Here is a 20825-nt window from a genome sequence, read left to right on the forward strand (position 1 = left end):
TCTGTTTAACTTTAAAATAAATACTGTAGCACTACGAATTGACACCTCCTTTCTTAAAGAAGTATTTTATCGTTAAATGTCAAACTTATACAATAAATAAGTAGGTTCTAAAATGATCGGTTTTTTTTATTTTAACTGTCATATGCGGCTGTTCTTATAAACCGTTGATCATATTATATACCAATGTTAATATATTTATTTAGCCCACTTATTGTAGTAAAATATACTATACAGGGTGGCCCATTTAGATCGGCCAGTATGGGAAAATCTGATACTATAAGATATACACCGATCTCTTCTTAGGAATCATGTCATCGATTTTAGTAACACGAAAAACTGCATTCATACATTTAAAAAAATCTGTACTCAGCTCGGGAATCGAACCCCGAACGTTTTTAAAAATAAAACTAAGACTATTTCTATTTAGATATCGATTGTGTAGGTCTTAAGCAATAAATGTTACTATGAAACATGATGTCTGAAATTAATAAAATGCATTGTTTTCATATCCTTTAATTTAATTTAGTCAGTTTTCGAAGAGACCAGCATTTTTAGGGTTCCGTACCCAAAGGGTAAAACGGGACCCTATTACTAAGACTGCTGTCCGTCCGTCTGTCCATCCATCCGTCCGTCCGTCCGTCTAGTCACCAGGCTGTATCTCAGGAACCGTGATAGCTAGACAGTTGAAATTTTCACAAATGATGTATTTCTGTTGCCGCTATTATAAGTAACAAGAAATACTAAAAACAGAATAAAATAATGATTTAAGTAAGGGGCTCCCATACAACAAACGTGATTTTTGAGTAGTAAATATCAAATGGCATTCCGCACAGGAGTAGTCTAAGTAACGCCCACTGCGGGTTCAAACCTACAACGTCCTGATAGAAAGTCGTACTTACATACGCTACATGTGACATTATCTTCAAAAATTATATAAACTAATGCGAAATTAACATAAAACCAGAAGACACAAATTAATAATAGAAATGAAACCCAAAAAAAAACAAAAAGCTGTAATATCTCTAGGTGCGTACGACTGAGATTTGAACCCGCGGTCTCTGCTTTGAAAAGCAAACGCCTGTTACTGAGACCACGACGTGCCTTGACAATTGGCTCTAAATTCGGCTTCAGTTAGCTTTTGCTATGTGTCATTCGTCTTGACGATTATGTTAAAAGAAATAGTTTGCAGTAAGTTGACCGAGAGGCTCCTGTCAAATGGTTGAAGGGCAAAACGTGAGATAGATGTATGTGATGACAAGACTGTACTGCTTTCGATGATTGTCAAAACGCTTTACCTGAAATTAGCATGGCTATCTTTTATTCAATATTCGACCATACTTGCATGCTTTAAAGTCTATTTTTCCATATTGTTCAGATATATTTGACACGTTGACCGCTTAGATACCATTGGTTTTTTGACAGCTAAGGTATCAATGACTTGTTGTAAGTGTAGAAATTAGTGAATAGCGACTGTTAACATATTTGTGACACGTTGAGCGCTCACAAGTAAATACTACCATGACAGTCAACAACTTTTTGACAGTTTAAACGTTTACCTCTCTTTGAGCACCTGGAGTGTATAGCGACTTCTGCTGCTGACTGTACAGGTAGGACGTGTGTCGGTCGGCTCCGCACATTTTCAACGGCGACGACGAGGTTTTTTATCATTGTGTGCGGCGGGCGCCGTGTAAAACGCTTTACTGTGTGCGTGTAAACCGCAACGAGAGACTTTGATCCTAGCACTGTTTTTATAGTATTATAATTTTTAATGGTACAGTTTAATAAACTACCGGACAGTATTAAAAATATTTGAAACGACCTGACATTCTACAGGGCGTCCCACGGCGATGCCACATGGAGGGAAAGTACCTTAAATATCATAGATAGCATATTTTGCTGAAAGAAGACTTCATTTTATTTTTAAAACTTAGTAAAGTTGCATTCATACTTTTTTAATTTTTTTTGAAAAAAAATGTATGGAAAAAAATTATCGCGTCATTGGAGGAAAAGTACCTTAATTATTGTAAATGAACATCTTACTGAAAGAAGACATTATTTCGATTTAAAAAAACAAGTTGAATTGCATTTTAAATAATTTCATGGTTAAACCGGGAATCGAACCCGCTACACGAGAAAAAAAAATACCTTGTACCAAAAAAATAATTCTCACATTGAAGCCTTTCGATCGGTATGACAAAGCTACAAGGTATTTTTTTTTCTCGTGTAGCGGGTTCGATTCCCGGTTTAACCATGAAATTATTTAAAATGCAATTCAACTTGTTTTTTTAAATCGAAATAATGTCTTCTTTCAGTAAGATGTTCATTTACAATAATTAAGGTACTTTTCCTCCAATGACGCGATAATTTTTTTCCATACATTTTTTTTCAAAAAAAATTAAAAAAGTATGAATGCAACTTTACTAAGTTTTAAAAATAAAATGAAGTCTTCTTTCAGCAAAATATGCTATCTATGATATTTAAGGTACTTTCCCTCCATGTGGCATCGCCGTGGGACGCCCTGTATATGTATTTATTTGACTCAAGATAGTACTCGGGGTCTGATGATGGAGCCGGAAGGTGGTCACCGGTACCAATCAACCATGCAACTAAACCACTTTGTGTTTAGGCTCGTTTTATTCATCTCAACAAGATCTTTGACACAAGACTGTACTCAGGGTCTGATGATGGAGCCGGAAGGTGGTCACCGGTACCAATCAACCATGCAACTAAACCACTTCGTGTTTGGGCACGTTTGATTCGGCTCAACAAGATCTTTGACTTAAGATAGTACTCAGGGTCTGATGATGGAGCCGGAAGGTGGTCACCAGTACCAAGCAACCATGCAACTAAACCACTTCGTGTTTACGCTCGTTTTATTATTCTCAACAAGATCTTTGACACAAGATAGTACTCAGGGTCTGATGATGGAGCCGGAAGGTGGTCACCGGTACCAATCAACCATGCAACTAAACTACTTCGTGTTTGGGCTCGTTTGATTCGTCTCAACAAGATCTTTGACACAAGATAGTACTCAGGGTCTGATGATGGAGCCGGAAGGTGGTCACCGGTACCAATCAACCATGCAACTAAACCACTTCGTGTTTAGGCTCGTTTTATTCGTCTTAACAAGATCTTTGACACAAAATAGTACTCAGGGTCTGATGATGGAGCCGGAAGGTGGACACCGGTACCAATCAACCATGCAACTAAACCACTTCGTGTTTACGCTCGTTTTATTCGTCTCAACAAGATCTTTGACACAAGATAGTACTCAGGGTCTGATGATGGAGCCGGAAGGTGGTCACCGGTACCAATCAACCATGCAACTAAACTACTTCGTGTTTGGGCTCGTTTGATTCGTCTCAACAAGATCTTTGACACAAGATAGTACTCAGGGTCTGATGATGGAGCCGGAAGGTGGTCACCGGTACCAATCAACCATGCAACTAAACCACTTCGTGTTTAGGCTCGTTTTATTCGTCTTAACAAGATCTTTGACACAAAATAGTACTCAGGGTCTGATGATGGAGCCGGAAGGTGGACACCGGTACCAATCAACCATGCAACTAAACCACTTCGTGTTTACGCTCGTTTTATTCGTCTCAACAAGATCTTTGACACAAGATAGTACTCAGGGTCTGATGATGGAGCCGGAAGGTGGTCACCGGTACCAATCAACCATGCAACTAAACTACTTCGTGTTTGGGCTCGTTTGATTCGTCTCAACAAGATCTTTGACACAAGATAGTACTCAGGGTCTGATGATGGAGCCGGAAGGTGGTCACCGGTACCAATCAACCATGCAACTAAACCACTTCGTGTTTAGGCTCGTTTTATTCGTCTTAACAAGATCTTTGACACAAAATAGTACTCAGGGTCTGATGATGGAGCCGGAAGGTGGTCACCGGTACCAATCAACCATGCAACTAAAACACTTCGTGTTTGGGCTCGTTTGATTCGGCTCAACAAGATCTTTGACTTAAGATAGTACTCAGGGTCTGATGATGGAGCCGGAAGGTGGTCACCAGTACCAATCAACCATGCAACTAAACCACTTCGTGTTTAGGCTCGTTTTATTCGTCTCAACAAGATCTTTGACACAAGATAGTACTCAGGGTCTGATGATGGAGCCGGAATGTGGTCACCGGTACTAATCAACCATGCAACTAAACCATTTCGTGTTTGGGCTCGTTTGATTCGTCTCAACAAGATCTTTGACTTAAGATAGTACTCAGGGTCTGATGATGGAGCCGGAAGGTGGTCACCAGTACCAATCAACCATGCAACTAAACCACTTCGTGTTTAGGCTCGTTTTATTCGTCTCAACAAGATCTTTGACACAAGATAGTACTCAGGGTCTGATGATGGAGCTGGAAGGTGGTCACCGGTACCAATCAACCATGCAACTAAACCACTTCGTGTTTAGGCTCGTTTTATTCGTCTCAACAAGATCTTTGACACAAGATAGTACTCAGGGTCTGATGATGGAGCTGGACTGTGGCCACGGGTACCAGTCTACCATGTAACTGAACCACTTCGTGTTTGGGCTCGTTTGATTCGTCGCAACAAGATCTTTGACACAAGATAGTACTCAGGGTCTGATGATGGAGCTGGAAGGTGGTCACCGGTACCAATCAACCATGCAACTAAACCACTTCGTGTTTAGGCTCGTTTTATTCGTCTCAACAAGATCTTTGACACAAGATAGTACTCAGGGTCTGATGATGGAGCTCGAAGGTGGCGACGGGTACCAGTCTATCACATAACTGAACCACTTCGTGTTTGGGCTTCGTGTTTGGGCTTCGTGTTTGGTTTATCACCTAGTGTCAAAGATCTTGTTGAGACGAATCAAACGAGCCTAAACACGAAGTGGTTTAGTTGCATGGTTGATTGGTACCGGTGACCACCTTCCAGCTCCATCATCAGACTCTGAGTATCACCTAGTGTCAAAGATCTTGTTGGGACTAGTCAAACGAGCCTAAACATGAAGTGGTTTAGTTGCATGGTTGATTGGTACCGGTAACCAACTTTCAGCTCCATCATCAGATTCTGAGTATCACCTAGTGTCAAAGATCTTGTTGAGATGAATACAACGAGCCTAAACACGATGTGGTTTAGTTGTATGGTTGATTGGTAATGGTGACCACCTTCCAGCTCCATCATCAGACCCTGAGTACTATCTTGTGTCAAAGATCTTGTTGCGACGAATCAAACGAGCCCAAACACGAAATTGTTTAGTTACATGAGAGACTGGTACCCGTGGCCTCCTTCCAGCTCCATCATCAGACCCTGTGTATCTTCAGTGTCAAAGATCTTGTTGAGACGAATCAAACGAACCCAAATACGAAGCGGTTTAGTTACATGATAGACTGGTACCCGTGGCCACCTTCCAGCTCCATCATCAGACCCTGTGTATCTTCAGTTTCTTGTAACTTGTTTCTTGTAAATAAGCGAGTACCTATAATTTCTTTCGAGTAATATACGTTCATAAGTACGAGTATGGGGCCATTCATAAATTACGTCGTTTCAAATGGGAGGAGGGGGGGGTCTGGACATCGGATGATGGTAGCATGACGTAGGAGGAAATAGAGTCATCCGAAGCATGATTTTTGGATGATTTGAGGGATGGGGGGGGGGGTCAAAAATAGATGACGTAATTTATGAACAGCCCCTATGTACATTTGCACTGCATTTAGTATTTTCGTACTTACCAAATAACAGTTTTAGGACTTTATAAGTTAAGTACAGTTAGTGTTGTTATGGTTGATTTCAATATGCTTCGCGAAGGATCAAGAATGTTTAATCCATCATTGTAGTGCGAGTGTGGCAGAAGGGATCGGAATACTGAGCTCGCACGGCCTGCCGCAGCGCGTAAAATACCTAAACTCGCTCAACCCCGAAATGTAATAGCACTCTTAATTCGCTCTGGAACTTTACGGCAGTATTATAGATCAAAGAGCTAAGGACGTCGCCAAATCGTCTCCCAAAAGCGGTATTTACCCTCGGGATAGGTAATTTAAATACGCGTTTAGAAAGTAATTCCGCATAATTTTCAGACTTAACAGCGTTTCTATGTATCGAAAGACAGACTTTATGTATGTAGAGCTGGCGGACTGTGAGTACTTTAGCTTCTTGGTAGAGGCTGCTTGTCGAATATCGGAAGGGCTTTTTGAGCATTACCTTTAAGACCGAACGTTGAGCTCTTTCAGCCATTAAAATTGACGTCTTGGCGGCACTGCCCCATACTGAGATGGCGTATGTGATTAGAGACTGACATAGGGATATATATATATTTTTTAAGAGTATCAAGTCTGCGGAGTGTCTAAGTTTCTTAAATATGTACATCGTTTTTCTAATTCTGTTAGAGAGACATTTTATATGGGCTTTGAAATTTAAGTTTTCGTCTATGAGTAAGCCGAGATATTTGATAGAGTCGGTACGACATATTACTTCACAAGAACATGATAGTAAGCTATTGAAATTATTACAGTTATGAATTTTGATTAATTGTTTAGATTTAGAGGGACTGGAAGCGGCAGATTTATGAAAACACAGGAATTTAGTCTTTTTGCTATTTAGGGTTAGAAGGTTATTTCGTAGCCAGCAGGCGACGTTACTCATACCCTTTTCTGCTGCAGCAAAAACACTCTCCCAAGTATCACCTTTAAACAGGATCACTGTGTCATCAGCATAGCAGATTATTTCAGCGTGGGAAAGGGAAATGTTGTGAATGTCATTGATGTAGATTAAGAATAATGTAGGACCAAGCACGCTCCCCTGCGGGACCCCAAATTCCACTTTATCCAGCTCGCTCTTGTGGCAATTCACTCTAACCAGTTGTCTCCTGTTCAATAGATAACTTTCGAACCAGTCCAATGACACGCCCCGTATCCCCAATTTTTCAAGCTTTTTAAGGAGTATTGGTCTAGACACAGTGTCAAAGGCCTTGGCCAGGTCCAAGAAGACGCCGATGCAATTTATGTTATTGTCCAAGTTGGCAGAAATTAGATTGGCCAAGAGCGAGATGGCATCCTCAGTGGACCTATGTGCCCTAAAGCCAAATTGTCTCTCAGACAGTGCTCCACTCCTTTCTAGGAACCTGATGAGTCTGTTATTGACCAGTTTTTCCAGAATCTTCGAGAGTACACTGAGTAGGGATATAGGTCTATAGTTGCCAGGTTCATTCTTAGGTCCGTCCTTATATATGGGGGTGATAGATGCTATTTTCCACTGTTCAGGAAAGTGACCCGTACTTAAACTTAGGTTATAAATATGTACTAATGGTTGCAATAATAAGTGGCCAACAGATTTGATCAGATCGCCGCTGATACCATCCAGGCCCGGCGCACTATTATTTTTAAGCTGCGAGATAATATTCTTGATTTAATTTATTGCTTAAGACCTACACAATCGATATCTAAATAGAAATAGTCTTAGTTTTATTTTTCAAAACGTTCGGGGTTCGATTCCCGAGCTGAGCACACATTTTTTTTAATGTATGAATGCAGTTTTTCGTGTTACTAAAATTGATGACATGATTCCTAAGAAGAGATCGGTGTATATCGTATAGTATCAGATTTTCGCATACTGGCCGATCTAAATGGGCCACCCTGTATAGTATATTTTACTACAATAAGTGGGCTAAATAAATATATTAACAAAGGTATATAATATGATTCACGGTTTGGAAGAACAGCTGCATATGACAGTTAAAATAAAAAAACCGATCATTCTAGTAGAACCTACTTATTTATTGTATAAGTTTGACACTTAACGATAAAATACTTCTTTAAGAAAGGAGGTGTCAATTCGTAGTGCTACAGTATTTATTTTAAAGTTAAACAGATAAAATGTTGATGCTTAGTTACAATTGAAATAACAACTGCTTAGCAACTGGTGGCACCCTGGCTGCTGACGTACGTGATTGGCAGTGCGTGTAGGTATTAATGACAGCAGCTTGAATTTGATTGCTTAGTTACCACTGACTTTTTAACCGTTATTGTCATTGTGATTAAATAAGGGTGTATGTGTTAAAGAAAAACTCGGAAGTTAAGGTATTTGTGACGAACTGAAAGCCTACGTGAAAATGACATCTTAGATGTCCTTATTTTTGTGACGATTGAAGTGTATATGTTTTCTTGGACACCTTGCCCGCTCAGGTATATCTGCTGCTGACTGTACGCCTATGAAGTGTAGGTGTGTTGTCTGTGTGGAGGGTGTTATTACGCACTGACCGGGTATTTGAGCACGCCCAGCGAGGTGTGGATGTAAAGGTGCTGCGACACGGGCCCCTCGCGCCGCCCGAGGAACACCACGCTGAATGATGTGTTGTCTGTGTGGAGGGTAGTTAACTGACCGGGTATTTGAGCACGCCCAGCGAGGTGTGGATGTAAAGGTGCTGCGACACAGGCCCCTCGCGCCGCCCGAGGAACACCACGCTGAATGATGTGTTGTCTGTGTGGAGGGTAGGTAACTGACCGGGTATTTGAGCACGCCCAGCGAGGTGTGGATGTAAAGGTGCTGCGACACGGGCCCCTCGCGCCGCCCGAGGAACACCACGCTGAATGATGTGTTGGCACCGCACGCCAATGTCTGTAACAAACAGGACAACATTATACCATTTACTCCTTGCAATATCGATGCCAGCATTACTGCTGTAAAGAAAAAAGCTATTTGGAAATCCTAGTAACGTCTTTCTAAAGACGAACCAAGTTTCGTTGTCGATGAAATAATATTCGATGAAAAGTTTGTCGGCAAAACAAGGGTACACCATCTTTTGGTCACCTACATTTACAAGCCAACTGAAAGGAAATACCTACCCTGCAAACCACAGATTCATAGTCATACACACAAGATACACAAAGCCCACAGATGACAAGTAACCACTTGTACCTAACCAGGTACAAGTACAAATCACTATACTTATGTGGAAAATTCTAAATCCTTATTTGTAGAAAACACTCACAACGCTACACTACGGACTACGGGGACCCGTGGAAAACAGTATTATAGAATAGCATATTATTAGTCTTCTAAAAACCAGACAATGCCTGCTTACTGCTGTATGTCCTCAAACCACTTCTCTTTACTAACCAACTAACCATAGGTGGGTCTTATGTCTTTGTAATAATAGATTAGATTAGATATTAGATTAGATATTTTATTTCATGAAAGACAATTACATAATAAGTTTGCATTGAGTCAAAAATATAAGAATTTCTATCATGATCGTCAAAGTAAAATAAAATAAAATAGAAAATAATAACAATAATAATGAAATAAGATTATAGCTCCAATAAGGATTGTCGACAATTAGAATAAGAGTAAGTAGGTAAATACTTACAAATCCAAAATATAAATTCACAAACAAAATACAAATAATATCTCCCAATAAGAATCGTCAACACATTACAATATAAAAAACAATGAAATATGTAGTATCTCCCAATAAGGATCGTCTTTATGATAAAGAAAACAATGTCAATAAGAAACAATAAGAATAAAACAATTTCTGAATCAAAATGTCATTTCCATGAACTCCTTTACTGAGTACATGGGGTTTTCCAACAAAAGGTTTCTCAATTTACGCCTGAATATTTCGTCGCATTGCTCGTTTCTTATCTCGGCAGGTAGGTGCTCGAAATAAGTAGGTCCGATGATTCGTGGGTTCCTTTTTGAAAGCACCAAGCGACGAGGAACTGTCCTAAGACGACCTGTGTTACGCAGTTGTTTACCTGGACAATCTACACGAGAAAATTGAGCAATATTGTTTCTGACGTATATTATTAAGTCAAACAGGTGTTGTGAGTAGTGAGTCATTATGCGTTCCGAAATAAAAAGTTCTTTACATGGGTGTCTCTGTTTTACTCCAGCAAGTGTACGAATTGCTCTCTTCTGAACTATCAGGACTCTTTTGGCATCAGTGGAGTTACCCCAAATGAGCGAGCCGTACGACATATAGAATGACGACGAATAGAATGGAAGTGGGCAAAGTACACCTGCTTTAGAGCTTCCTTCGAGATAAGCGGCTTCATCTTTCGCAACGCAAAGACTGCACTACCTAACCTGTCACAGACGCTGTCAACATGGTGCTTCCAGTTAAGGTTACTGTCAACTATAAACCCGAGGAACCTACTCTCATTGCACACTGGCATCGGACTGCTGGCCATGCATGGTGGCAGTGGAATCTTCCGACCAGAGAATAGCATCACGTTTGACTTTGAACAATTTAGTATGAGCCCATTTGCTGAAAACCAGGTCTGTAACTGCGCACAAGCATCGGTTATCTTTAGGCTTAGCTGGTCATAAGATTCTGCACTAACCAACACGGTTGTGTCGTCCGCAAACAATACAGGCAAACCAGCTGCAACATTCGACGGCAGGTCGTTTATAAAGAGAAGAAATAACGTATTTCCAAGAGCAGAGCCCTGCGGAATACCTATATTTACGGAACCTGCGTCGGATTGTAGTGGTTTGCCGTCGGCAAGCAGTTTTACGACTTGTTTGCGGTCCGACAAAAAAGACGTAAACAGCTGGTGAGCGTTGTCTTGAACACCATACAGATCTAGTTTTTTGAGCAGTAAAAAGTGACTTATGACGTCAAATGCTTTCGATAAGTCGCACAATATTCCTGCCATCTTATTTTTGTCATCCAACCCAGTCACTATAGAATCATACATCCTGTACGCCGCGGTGGTTGTAGACATTTTCTGTCGGTACGCATACTGGTTACTCGTAATCAGTTCGTTTGATTCCAGGTGACTCATCAGGTGGGACGACAAGATTGACTCGACAATTTTTGATATGGTTGGCACTATTGTAATAGGCCTGTAATTGTTGACGTCGCACCTGTCGCCCTTTCCCTTAAAAACTGGACATACCCTGGCATTTTTTAGAATGTCAGGATACGTACCAGTTTCAAACATAAGGTTTATGAGCACGACAAGTACGTCACCAACAATCGGCCATATCCAAAAATAAAGTTTACGATCAGTTTAGAGCGACTCAAAGTTCCACGTTTTAAATTTTTTGCCGTTCAGCCGACACGGGCGGTAGTTAATAGTTATCGGCACGTGGAGATTTCAGAAGAAGACAAAAAGAGTGCTTCCAGGTACTTTTATTTATTTTTAAATATACAGTGCAGTAGTGTAAATAAATCCTCTTCAAAGAATATTAGATTGATAAGCCTCTAAAGTCTAAGGTAGGTTACAAGAATACTTTCCTTTTATGGATTTTGCCAGTTTACGTTCAATAAAAACAAGGGATAGATAAGTGAAGTGATCATTAAGAAACCCATGTTTATTATTGTCCTATGTAATAGGTATCTAAGGTGTCTTACAAATGTTCAGTTAACCAGTAATTGCGAACGCAGAGATAACATCATAATAATGTAATCACATGTATTTGTTTACAACAAAGGCAATAATGGAGTCGTGTAAAGGTAGTGACGGAGTCACGTGTCGGCCGAACCAGACACCGACCTGCTGATACTAAATACCTACACCTATCTAATAGATTCCCACGGGGCGGGGCGGGGCGGGGCGCGATAAAGCTCGGTAGTTGTCACACGACACCCGCAACAACTCGCCACTGATTAGGTATATACAAACACCACCGCGCCAACTGACCAACGGTGGACCTTACGTGCTTGCAAGCCGGTTTACAAATTGTCATTTTAACTTGTTTGCTGTGCCCTAACAAGGTCCGTGTGTAACAGAATTTCATGAAGATCTAAGGTATCTGTAGCAAATAAACTATGAACACTATAGACTGGTCATATTTTTCATCAAAACGATTTCGACTGGCAAAGCATATTACTTTTTGGCAACCGGGTTTTTTAACCTAATTAGACCCCGCTGAATCCGAATTTGCCGGTTGCTCGATCGAAATCTTGACCGGAAGTGAGATATTTGACATTAAAGGTCCCTTTTTTAGTTTTTCGTAAATAACTCTTAAACGGTGGCGCATAGCAAAAAATGTTCTATTACATAAGTAATTTGCATAAAATTGCCCACAAGAAAGATTTAGTACAATTTTTCGCTAGGATCAATATTTAAAGAGATTTTAACACGGGAAATTTAATTATAATAACTCTAAGGTCCCATTTTTTAGTTTTTCGTAAATAATTCATAAACGGTGGCCACTATCAAAAAATGCTGTAAGACGTTAATAATCTACACAAAATTTTGAACAAAAAAGATTTAGTACACTTTTCGCAGGGATCAATATTTAAAAAGATAATAAAGAGGGAAAGTTAATTATAATAAATTCTAAGTTTCCTTGTTTTTATTTATTCGTTAATAATTAGAAAAGTATGACTCATAGCAAAAGAAAACTTATACGTAAATAATAAACATAAAATTTCCTACAAGAAACATGAAGAACACTTTTCGCTAGTATCAATATTTAAAAAGACAAAGTAGCGGGTAAGTTAATTATAAATAATTTTAAAGTCCCTTTTTAGTTATTTGTGAATAACTCGTAAACGGTGTCCCATAGCAAAATAGGTTTTTAAGAATAAATTATCTACATAAAATTTCCTCCAAAAAACATCCGGAACACTTTTCTCTAGAATCAATATTTAAAGCGATATTAATGGAAGAAAGTTAATTACAATCAGTTCACAGGTCACTTTTTATTAGTTTTTCGTAAATAACTCGTAAACGGTGGCCCGTTGCAAAATAATATTCTACATAAATATTAAACATAAAATTGTCCACAAAAAAGGTTTTGTACACTTTTTCGCTACGATCAATATTTAAAGAGGTATTAAAGGGGGTAAGTTCAATAATCAATAATAATTTATTTCCAGGTCCCTTTTTTCAGGTTTTCGTAAATGACTCGTAAACGGATAAATGGGGGGGGGTCATTGTTTAGCTATGGGGGGGGGGGGCTTTATCTCCGAAACTACTGGGTCCTTTAGATGACAGGAAAACCTATTAGAAATATGCAGTCAAGCGCCAGTCGCACATTACTTAGTTTTTGAACCGACCCCTACGGGTTTTTTTAAAGGCAATTCACTCGCGTTTCACATATAAAAAATACATTGTTGAAAATTGGGTTATGTACGGAACCATTGCAACGCGAGTCCGACTCGCGCTTGGCCGGTTTTTTCCTTTTGAGGTACAGAACCCTAAATACTAAAAATAAGTGACATGTGAATTGTTCGTAATGAACTTTCTTTCTTTAATATCGTTTCAAATATTGATCCTAGAGAAAAGTGTTCAATATGTTTTCGTAGAAAATTTTATGCCGATTTTTTATTTACTAGAACATTAAGAACTTATTTTGCTATGAGCCTTATTTTACGAGTCATTTACGAAAACCTTAATAGGGACCTGGAAATTATTTATAATTAACTTACCCCCTTTAATACCTCTTTAAATATTGATCATAGCGAAAAAGTGTACAGAACCTTTTTTGTGGACAATTTTGTGTTTAATATTTATGTAGAATATTATTTTGCAACGGGCCACCGTTTACGAGTTATTTACGAAAAACTAATAAAAAGTGACCTGTGAACTGATTGTAATTAACTTTCTTCCATTAATATCGCTTTAAATATTGATTCTAGAGAAAAGTGTTCCAGATGTTTTTTGGAGGAAATTTTATGTAGATAATTTATTCTTAAAAACCTATTTTGCTATGGGACACCGTTTACGAGTTATTCACAAATAACTAAAAAGGGACTTTAAAATTATTGATAATTAACTTACCCGCTGCTTTGTCTTTTTAAATATTGATCATAGCGAAAAGTGTTCTACACGTTTCTTGTAGGAAATTTTATGTTTATTATTTACGTATAAGTTTTCTTTTGCTATGAGTCATACTTTTCTAATTATTAACGAATAAATTTATTATAATTAACTTTCCCTCTTTATTATCTTTTTAAATATTGATCCCTGCGAAAAGTGTACTGAATCTTTTTTGTTCAAAATGTTGTGTACATTATTAACGTCTTACAGCATTTCTTGATAGTGGCCACCGTTTATGAATTATTTACGAAAAACTAAAAAATGGGACCTTAGAGTTATTATAATTAAATTTCCCGTGTTAAAATCTCTTTAAATATTGATCCTAGCGAAAAATTGTACTAAATCTTTCTTGTAGGCAATTTTATGCAAATTACTTATGTAATAGAACATTTTTTGCTATGCGCCACCGTTTAAGAGTTATTTACGAAAAACTAAAAAAAGGGACCTTTAATGTCAAATATCTCACTTCCGGTCAAGATTTCGATCGAGCAACCGGCAAATTCGGATTCAGCGGGGTCTAATTAGGTTAAAAAACCCGGTTGCCAAAAAGTAATACGATTTGCCAGTCGCATCAAGAAGGAGAGCGATTTTGAATTTTTTTGTCTAGTCTACTAAGCTATGTTATGTTTTTAGCTTCAAAATTTGAATTTCCGAATAATGTTGTGCATTTCGTCTTTTGCTAGACTCTGAGCATGCTAACTTTGCACAAACTTGGCAGTATGAATCCTTACATATCCGTTTTGAGGTGGTCAAAATATCATGATTATACATATTACAAAGAATAGGAATTTGCTATCACTTCTCAAACTTATAAACTAGTAATTGGATCGCTCCGTCTCCACGGCAATCCTCCACACATGCTGGCCGCTATATTATTTCACTACACATTAATTATTACCGGCACTACTACATAGTTAGCATAATGTGAATAATGTCATATCAACGAGCTGTTGATTGACGAGTTTATTTTAGAACGTAAGTAGATAAACATATTCAACTCGCTATCTTTATTGTCATCAACTTAGATAAAGCTAGTCGTACACACAAATTAAAATAAGCAATGAAATAATTTTAAATAATTGCACTCCTTTTAGATAAGAAAAAAAAACAGCAACTTCAAAAGTTATTAGATCCGATATTTTTTGTCATTTCGGACAATAGTGGATAGTGTGTAATGCTACTCAAGTGTAAGTATGTTTCTAATTACTTTTTATACCCGTTTATTGTGAAAGTTCACAAGAATTAGATACTAAAATACATATACATACGCTAGAAAAACATAACTCTCCTTCGGCATTCGGATAGAAATGTGCGTTTTCACTTTTCTCGATGTTTATTTAAAGGTGTGAATTTGGCCTCTTGCGTGATCCATTTACCTACTGAGTAGTTATAATATACATACTACATACTTATACTAGCAAAACATCGGACTTTAGTTTGCCGATTTTTTTGTGTAGTGTGATGTTTTAGTGCCTTTACATTATATTTTATAAACTCATTAAACCTATTGTGTCAAATCACAATGCCACAATGACGTAAATAATTTGCTAAAATTATGGCACGAATTATGATGTTATTATTTCTATCCAACCTCTAAATAATTGACTGAGCTTTAGCGAAGGTCTCCCTTTCAGCTTTGGCAAAAATATTTCCGTATGTCCGGACATTCTCTACAGGTCACAGTGCTCAACCGATTCTCGTGAAATTTTGTGAGCAGGTTCGGTACTTAGATATAATTTTCTGTCGTTTCGTTTTTTGGACAATGTGGAATGGTGGAAATTAGCTATGAATAGGCAGATAGAGCAATTAAGTGCCAATGCCATTAGGGTCTATGGTAGTTTTTTTTTTTTTTTTATTATGCATGGGTTTACTCATGGCCACAGACTAGCCGAGGCGTAGACGTGGCCTACGATGGAGCGAGCTCGCCCAGAAGGTGCCTGTTCACTCTTGATTTGAAGGTTGCCGGGTTATAAGAGCACGGAAATATAGACGCCGGCAAGGAATTCCATTCCTTGGCAGTGCGCATAAGGAAAGTAGAAGCAAAGCGCTTAGTGCGAATTGGCGGAATATCTACCAAGTAAGGATGGAAACCGGCCGTGCGTCTAAAAGTCCGATGGTAGAATGGGGACGGTGGAATGAGCTCGTGTAGCTCTTGAGCACACTCCCCGAAGTGCAACCTGTAGAATACCGACAGGCTGGCGACTTTCCGCCGATGGGCCAAAGTTTGAAGCTTAGCCGTTAGCTTCTTGTCGCCAATCATCCTCCTGGCTCTGCGCTCCACTGAGTCCAAAGCGGCGAGTTGGTATTTAGCTGAGCCATCCCACAGGTGGCTGCAATACTCCATACACGACCGGACTTGAGCTTTGTAAAGTGTTAGAAGCTGTCCAGGTGTGAAGTATCGCCTCACCTTATTTAGGACGCCCAGCTTTCTGGCCGCAGTTTGTGCTTTAGACTCAATGAAGCTGCCGAAGCCGAGGACTGAACTCAGCTCCATGCCGAGGAGTTCCAGGCTGTCGGTAATAGGTACAGATGCACCCCGGAAAGAAGGAGTCAGGTCGAATGGACTCCGTTTAGCGGAAAATAGACACGCCTGCGTTTTGGAGGCATTGAACGTGACCAGATTGTCATCACCCCACTGGGAAACGAGACTAAGGGTCAAGTTCATTCGCTCAACCATGGCCTCTCTCTGTGAACGTATATCCTCCCTGCTGTCCCTTGCACTAGCCAAATATCTCTCAACAACCGTACTGTCATCTGCATAACCTACAATGCTGGGTTGCAGCATGTCGTTAATGTGGAGCAGGAAAAGGGTTGCGGAGAGAACAGACCCCTGAGGAACACCGGCGTCAATGGCCATGAGGTCCGAAGAGCAGCCATCAATAACTACTCTGATCGACCGTTCACTCAAGAAATCAGATAGCCAGCTACAAAAATCAGCAGGGATGCCGTAAGCAGGAAGCTTGCTAAGGAGACTTGCGTGCCAAACCCTGTCAAAGGCCTTCGAGATGTCCAGTGAAACAGCAAGCGCTTCACCGTTCCTCTCGATGGCCTCGCCGCAGCAGTGCGTGACATACGCTAAAAGATCCCCAGTAGACCGACCTCGGCGAAAGCCATATTGACGGTCACTGAGCAGATCATTTGCTTCGAGGTATGCCAGCAGTTTGCCGTTAAGTACCCTTTCCATGACTTTACAGAGCATGGAGGTAATGGCGATTGGTCGGTAATTGCAGGGATCAGCACGACTACCCTTCTTGGGTACTGGCTGCACGTTTGCAAGCTTCCAGGATTTCGGCACCGTTCTTGTTTGGAGAGAGAGGCGGTACAGGCGTGTCAGTACAGGAGACAACTCAGGCGCACACTGCTTTAGTACACGTGCAGGTATACCGTCTGGTCCATTGGCCTTATTCACGTCAAGATTCAGCAGAGCTCGGCGTACCTCTTTTTGATGTATAGCAATTCTCTGCATAGAGGAACTGCAATGAGGTAGCGTAGGTGGAAGTTTTGAGCCTGCATCTAGACGTGAATTGCTCGCAAACAGAGAAGCAAATAAGTTAGCTTTCTCTGTCGCGGAGTGGGCCAGTGTCCCATCAGGTTTCTGCAGAGGTGGCAATGTGGGTCTGCAGAAGTTGGATTCGACCGCTTTCGACAGGGACCAGAACCGCTTGCTACCAGGAGGGTAGGAGGCGAGTTTGGCCCCTATTCGACTGACGTGGTCGAATCGAGCCTTTCGAAGCACCCGTTTGCAGGACTTGGCAGCTGAGTTAAAGGCTTTTTTCTTCGCGCGAACCCTCTGTGCTCCAGCTTTGGTATCGCGGGCTAGTACCCAAGCCTGGTATGCAGACTGCTTAAGAGCCTCGGCTCGAGCACAGTCCGAATTGTACCATGCTCGGGTCTTGTGATCGAGCGATAGGTCGGAGAACGGAATGAAATATTCCATTCCCTGCCGAATCACATCCGCAACAGCCTCAGCAGAACACGAGGGGTCACCCGAAGAAAAACAGACCTGCTGCCAGGGGAAAGACGCAAAGAAATGCCGCATCTCATCCCAGTCCGCTGACTCGTATCGCCATACTCTCCTCGTGCCCCTAGGGCAGAGATCAGGAGGAGAGTGGATCGACACGGATTTCACCAGACAGTGATCGGACGATCCTAGCGGAGCTGAGACCGAAACCGAGTGCCTGTCTGGATCAGTTGTCAGCAGAAGGTCAAGGCAATTGGGTGTATGGTCAGTAACATCCGGTATCCGCGTCGCAACATTTACCAGCTGGGTAAGGTTTAGGGATACAGCAAATTTGCGCGCTTCCCTCCCAGCGTGGCAAGTATTCTTGTACGGGAACAGCCACTCCTCGTGGTGGGCGTTAAAGTCCCCAAGGAATACGAGTTGAGCCGCGGGGTACCGCTGTTGGGCTTTATCTGCCATCTCAGTAAGGTGGTCAAAGAGCCTAGTTGTCTCCTGGTTTCCGCTGTGCGATCGGTAGACACAGGCATACAGAGTTTTCTCTGAGCCCGAGTCGACCATAATCCACAAAGTGGAAAACCCGGCAGCCTCAAAGCAACGGAGACGCTTGCAGCAAATGTCGTCGCGGACGTACACACAGACCCCAGCACGTGCTCTGAACTTATGTTCCAGTGAGTAGCCTGGGTAGTTGAGGTACGACGCGTCCGCTGGGGTTTTGATTTGCGTCTCCGTCAAAAAGAATAGGTGCGGTTTTTCGGTTTCAAGATGGTGGTGGACCGGATCGATATTTGAGTGCAACCCCCTGATGTTGGTGAGGTGCACTTTCAATGGGAGGAAGTGCAGCCGGTGTTTAACCCTATTCTTTTTTCTTTTTGTTTTCATATTTGTGGAGTGTGGGATGGGTGAAAAAATGCCTGTCGAGGTGTTGCGTTTACCGATTGGATCACTTGAGCTAATCCGGACAATGAGGAGCTCACTTGGAGACTGCGGGGACGCCCGAGCCCCCCTGAAATAACCCACCGGGTCCTCCCGTCCAGTCGCCAACTGGCACGGTGGAGCTATTCCAGGATTTTTCGCTAGGTGGCGGGGCAGCCTCTCGCACGTGGCTGTCGTACAATTGGGCCCCCAACTTCCTGCGGTCGGCCACCGGCAAGACCGTGCCTCGGATCCCGCTACCCTCCAGCGAGAGCTGCTCGGCCCGACGTCACTCAAGGATCCAAAAACCGGCATTATGCAACACAACTGACAGCAAATCATCCCCCAAAGGCACTGTCCCCCAAAGCCAACATTAACCATCGCAAATGTCCGCTGAAGACATTCGTAAACCTTAATGCAATACTATAAGGTCCATATTGCTAAAGGTTCTCGGGAACACGTGTTCCTTTCAAGACCACCATCTGTCGGCAAGCTAACATGATGTAACATCGCGGTCCCTTCTCGAGACTCGCCGAATAAATTTGCGCAACGTTTAATATGTTTTTGTATAATGTCAATGTCCTACGCGTAATAGTCCCTTGAGTAGCGAATTTATTGGCATACACTCTAAAAAAAATTTGGTTGGCCCTATCAATATCTTGATGGCCGTAATCAAGCATCTTGATTCCATACGAGCCTAACAAGAACTTAAACACATCAAACAAGGTAATTCTGATTGCTATTACTATTGTTAGGTAACTGAACCAATTAAGATCTTGTTCAATATTTACACGAAAAATAATTATGCTAACTAATTGATCCTAGTAAGATCAACTAAGGGCTTGATAATGAAAACAAACAAGTTAGTTTAACTAAGATGTAAATCAATGTTAACATGAAGAATTACTGTATTAACTATTTGACCCAAATAAGTTCAACTAAGAACATGATTACACCGACTTATGGCGTATTAGCCTGAACTAAGTATTGGTCAATTTGAATCTTAATTGTTTAATCATTTCAACTAAGATGTAAATCAATGTTAACATGAAGAATTACTGTATTAACTATTTGACCTAAATAAGTTCAACTAAGAACATGATTACATCGACTTATGCATCTTATTAGCCTGAACTAAGATATTGTTCAATTTGAATTTTAATTGTTTAACCTTTTGGCCGCCGGACCTAGTCCGCAAAGACGCTCACTCACACGCCAGAGTAAATTTTAAGTAAACAACTAATAAAAAGTTTAGGGATTGCAAATTGTGATATCGATATTTACAATTTATGGTAAAAATCTTCTCAATTTGGCTTTGTTCTTAACCAACTTTAATTTATTTCGAGAATGCCAAAAATTAACATATTTTTTACACACGACAATATTAAAAATAAAGGTCTTTATCATTAAAAACAACCACTAAACAATATCGATTCATGACGTAATATCACCGCACTAGGCTCTACGAGAAGTCTTGTATACATGACAACGGCGCGCATGGACTGCCCGCAGTGCAGACCGACAAGGACCGTTTCCGCGCGGATTAAGTAATAATAGTCTCTAGGTCAACGGCGTAAGCGCTTGTCGGTACGTAAACTTTATAAGCGTTAGGTTAGAGCCGCGCATCGTGTGTCGATAATATTTGGCATTGGGGAAAATGACACGTGGGTTGAATTGTCAATGAGTGAAGAACAATAATATTGGAAAAGGGTGGGGATCAGAAATGTTCGGGAATGCATGTTTCACATTTGACATGTTCCTTAGAAGAGCTTGTCAGTTCCCGTATTACACCCTCCCTGCCATAATAATTTTTCGTCCATTTCAAATACATAGGTAACATTCTCATAGTTAGGCGACACTGACTAGTCCGAGCATCCACCTGTAGGTACCATTCTTGTGCGAAGCGGTCACTGCAGGGTATCACTCCCCACTATACTGCAAAACGTAATTCAAGACCAAAAAAAGTACGACAATGTTGCCATTGCAATAATTTGTTTGTAAAATAGTAAATTCCTTTTGATAAATAATCACGCTCAGATAATTTATTCCTTAGTAATTTTACTCCTACTATTTAATAAAGTACTTTTATTTATTTATTTGTACATAAATACAAGACGCGCTAGTAAAAAGTGGCAACATTTCTTACTTTTTTTGGTCTTGAATTACGTTTTGCAGTATACACTATCATCTCAAAATGA

The 20825-nt window shown here is 40.5% G+C and overlaps 1 protein-coding gene across 1 annotated transcript in view; it reads right to left on the reverse strand.

Moving 5' to 3' along the window:
• The window catches only part of LOC134670874 (uncharacterized), a 79712-nt gene that overhangs the window by 37784 nt on the left and 21103 nt on the right, over window positions 1-20825 (reverse strand). Inside the window, exon 4 of the mRNA XM_063528689.1 lies at window positions 8479-8592. Coding sequence (XP_063384759.1) covers window positions 8479-8592 — 114 coding nt within the window. The remainder of the gene's footprint in view (window positions 1-8478; window positions 8593-20825) is intronic.

Source organism: Cydia fagiglandana, chromosome 14 (assembly GCF_963556715.1).
Source record: "Cydia fagiglandana chromosome 14, ilCydFagi1.1, whole genome shotgun sequence".
In the NCBI taxonomy this organism is placed as follows: domain Eukaryota; kingdom Metazoa; phylum Arthropoda; class Insecta; order Lepidoptera; family Tortricidae; genus Cydia; species Cydia fagiglandana.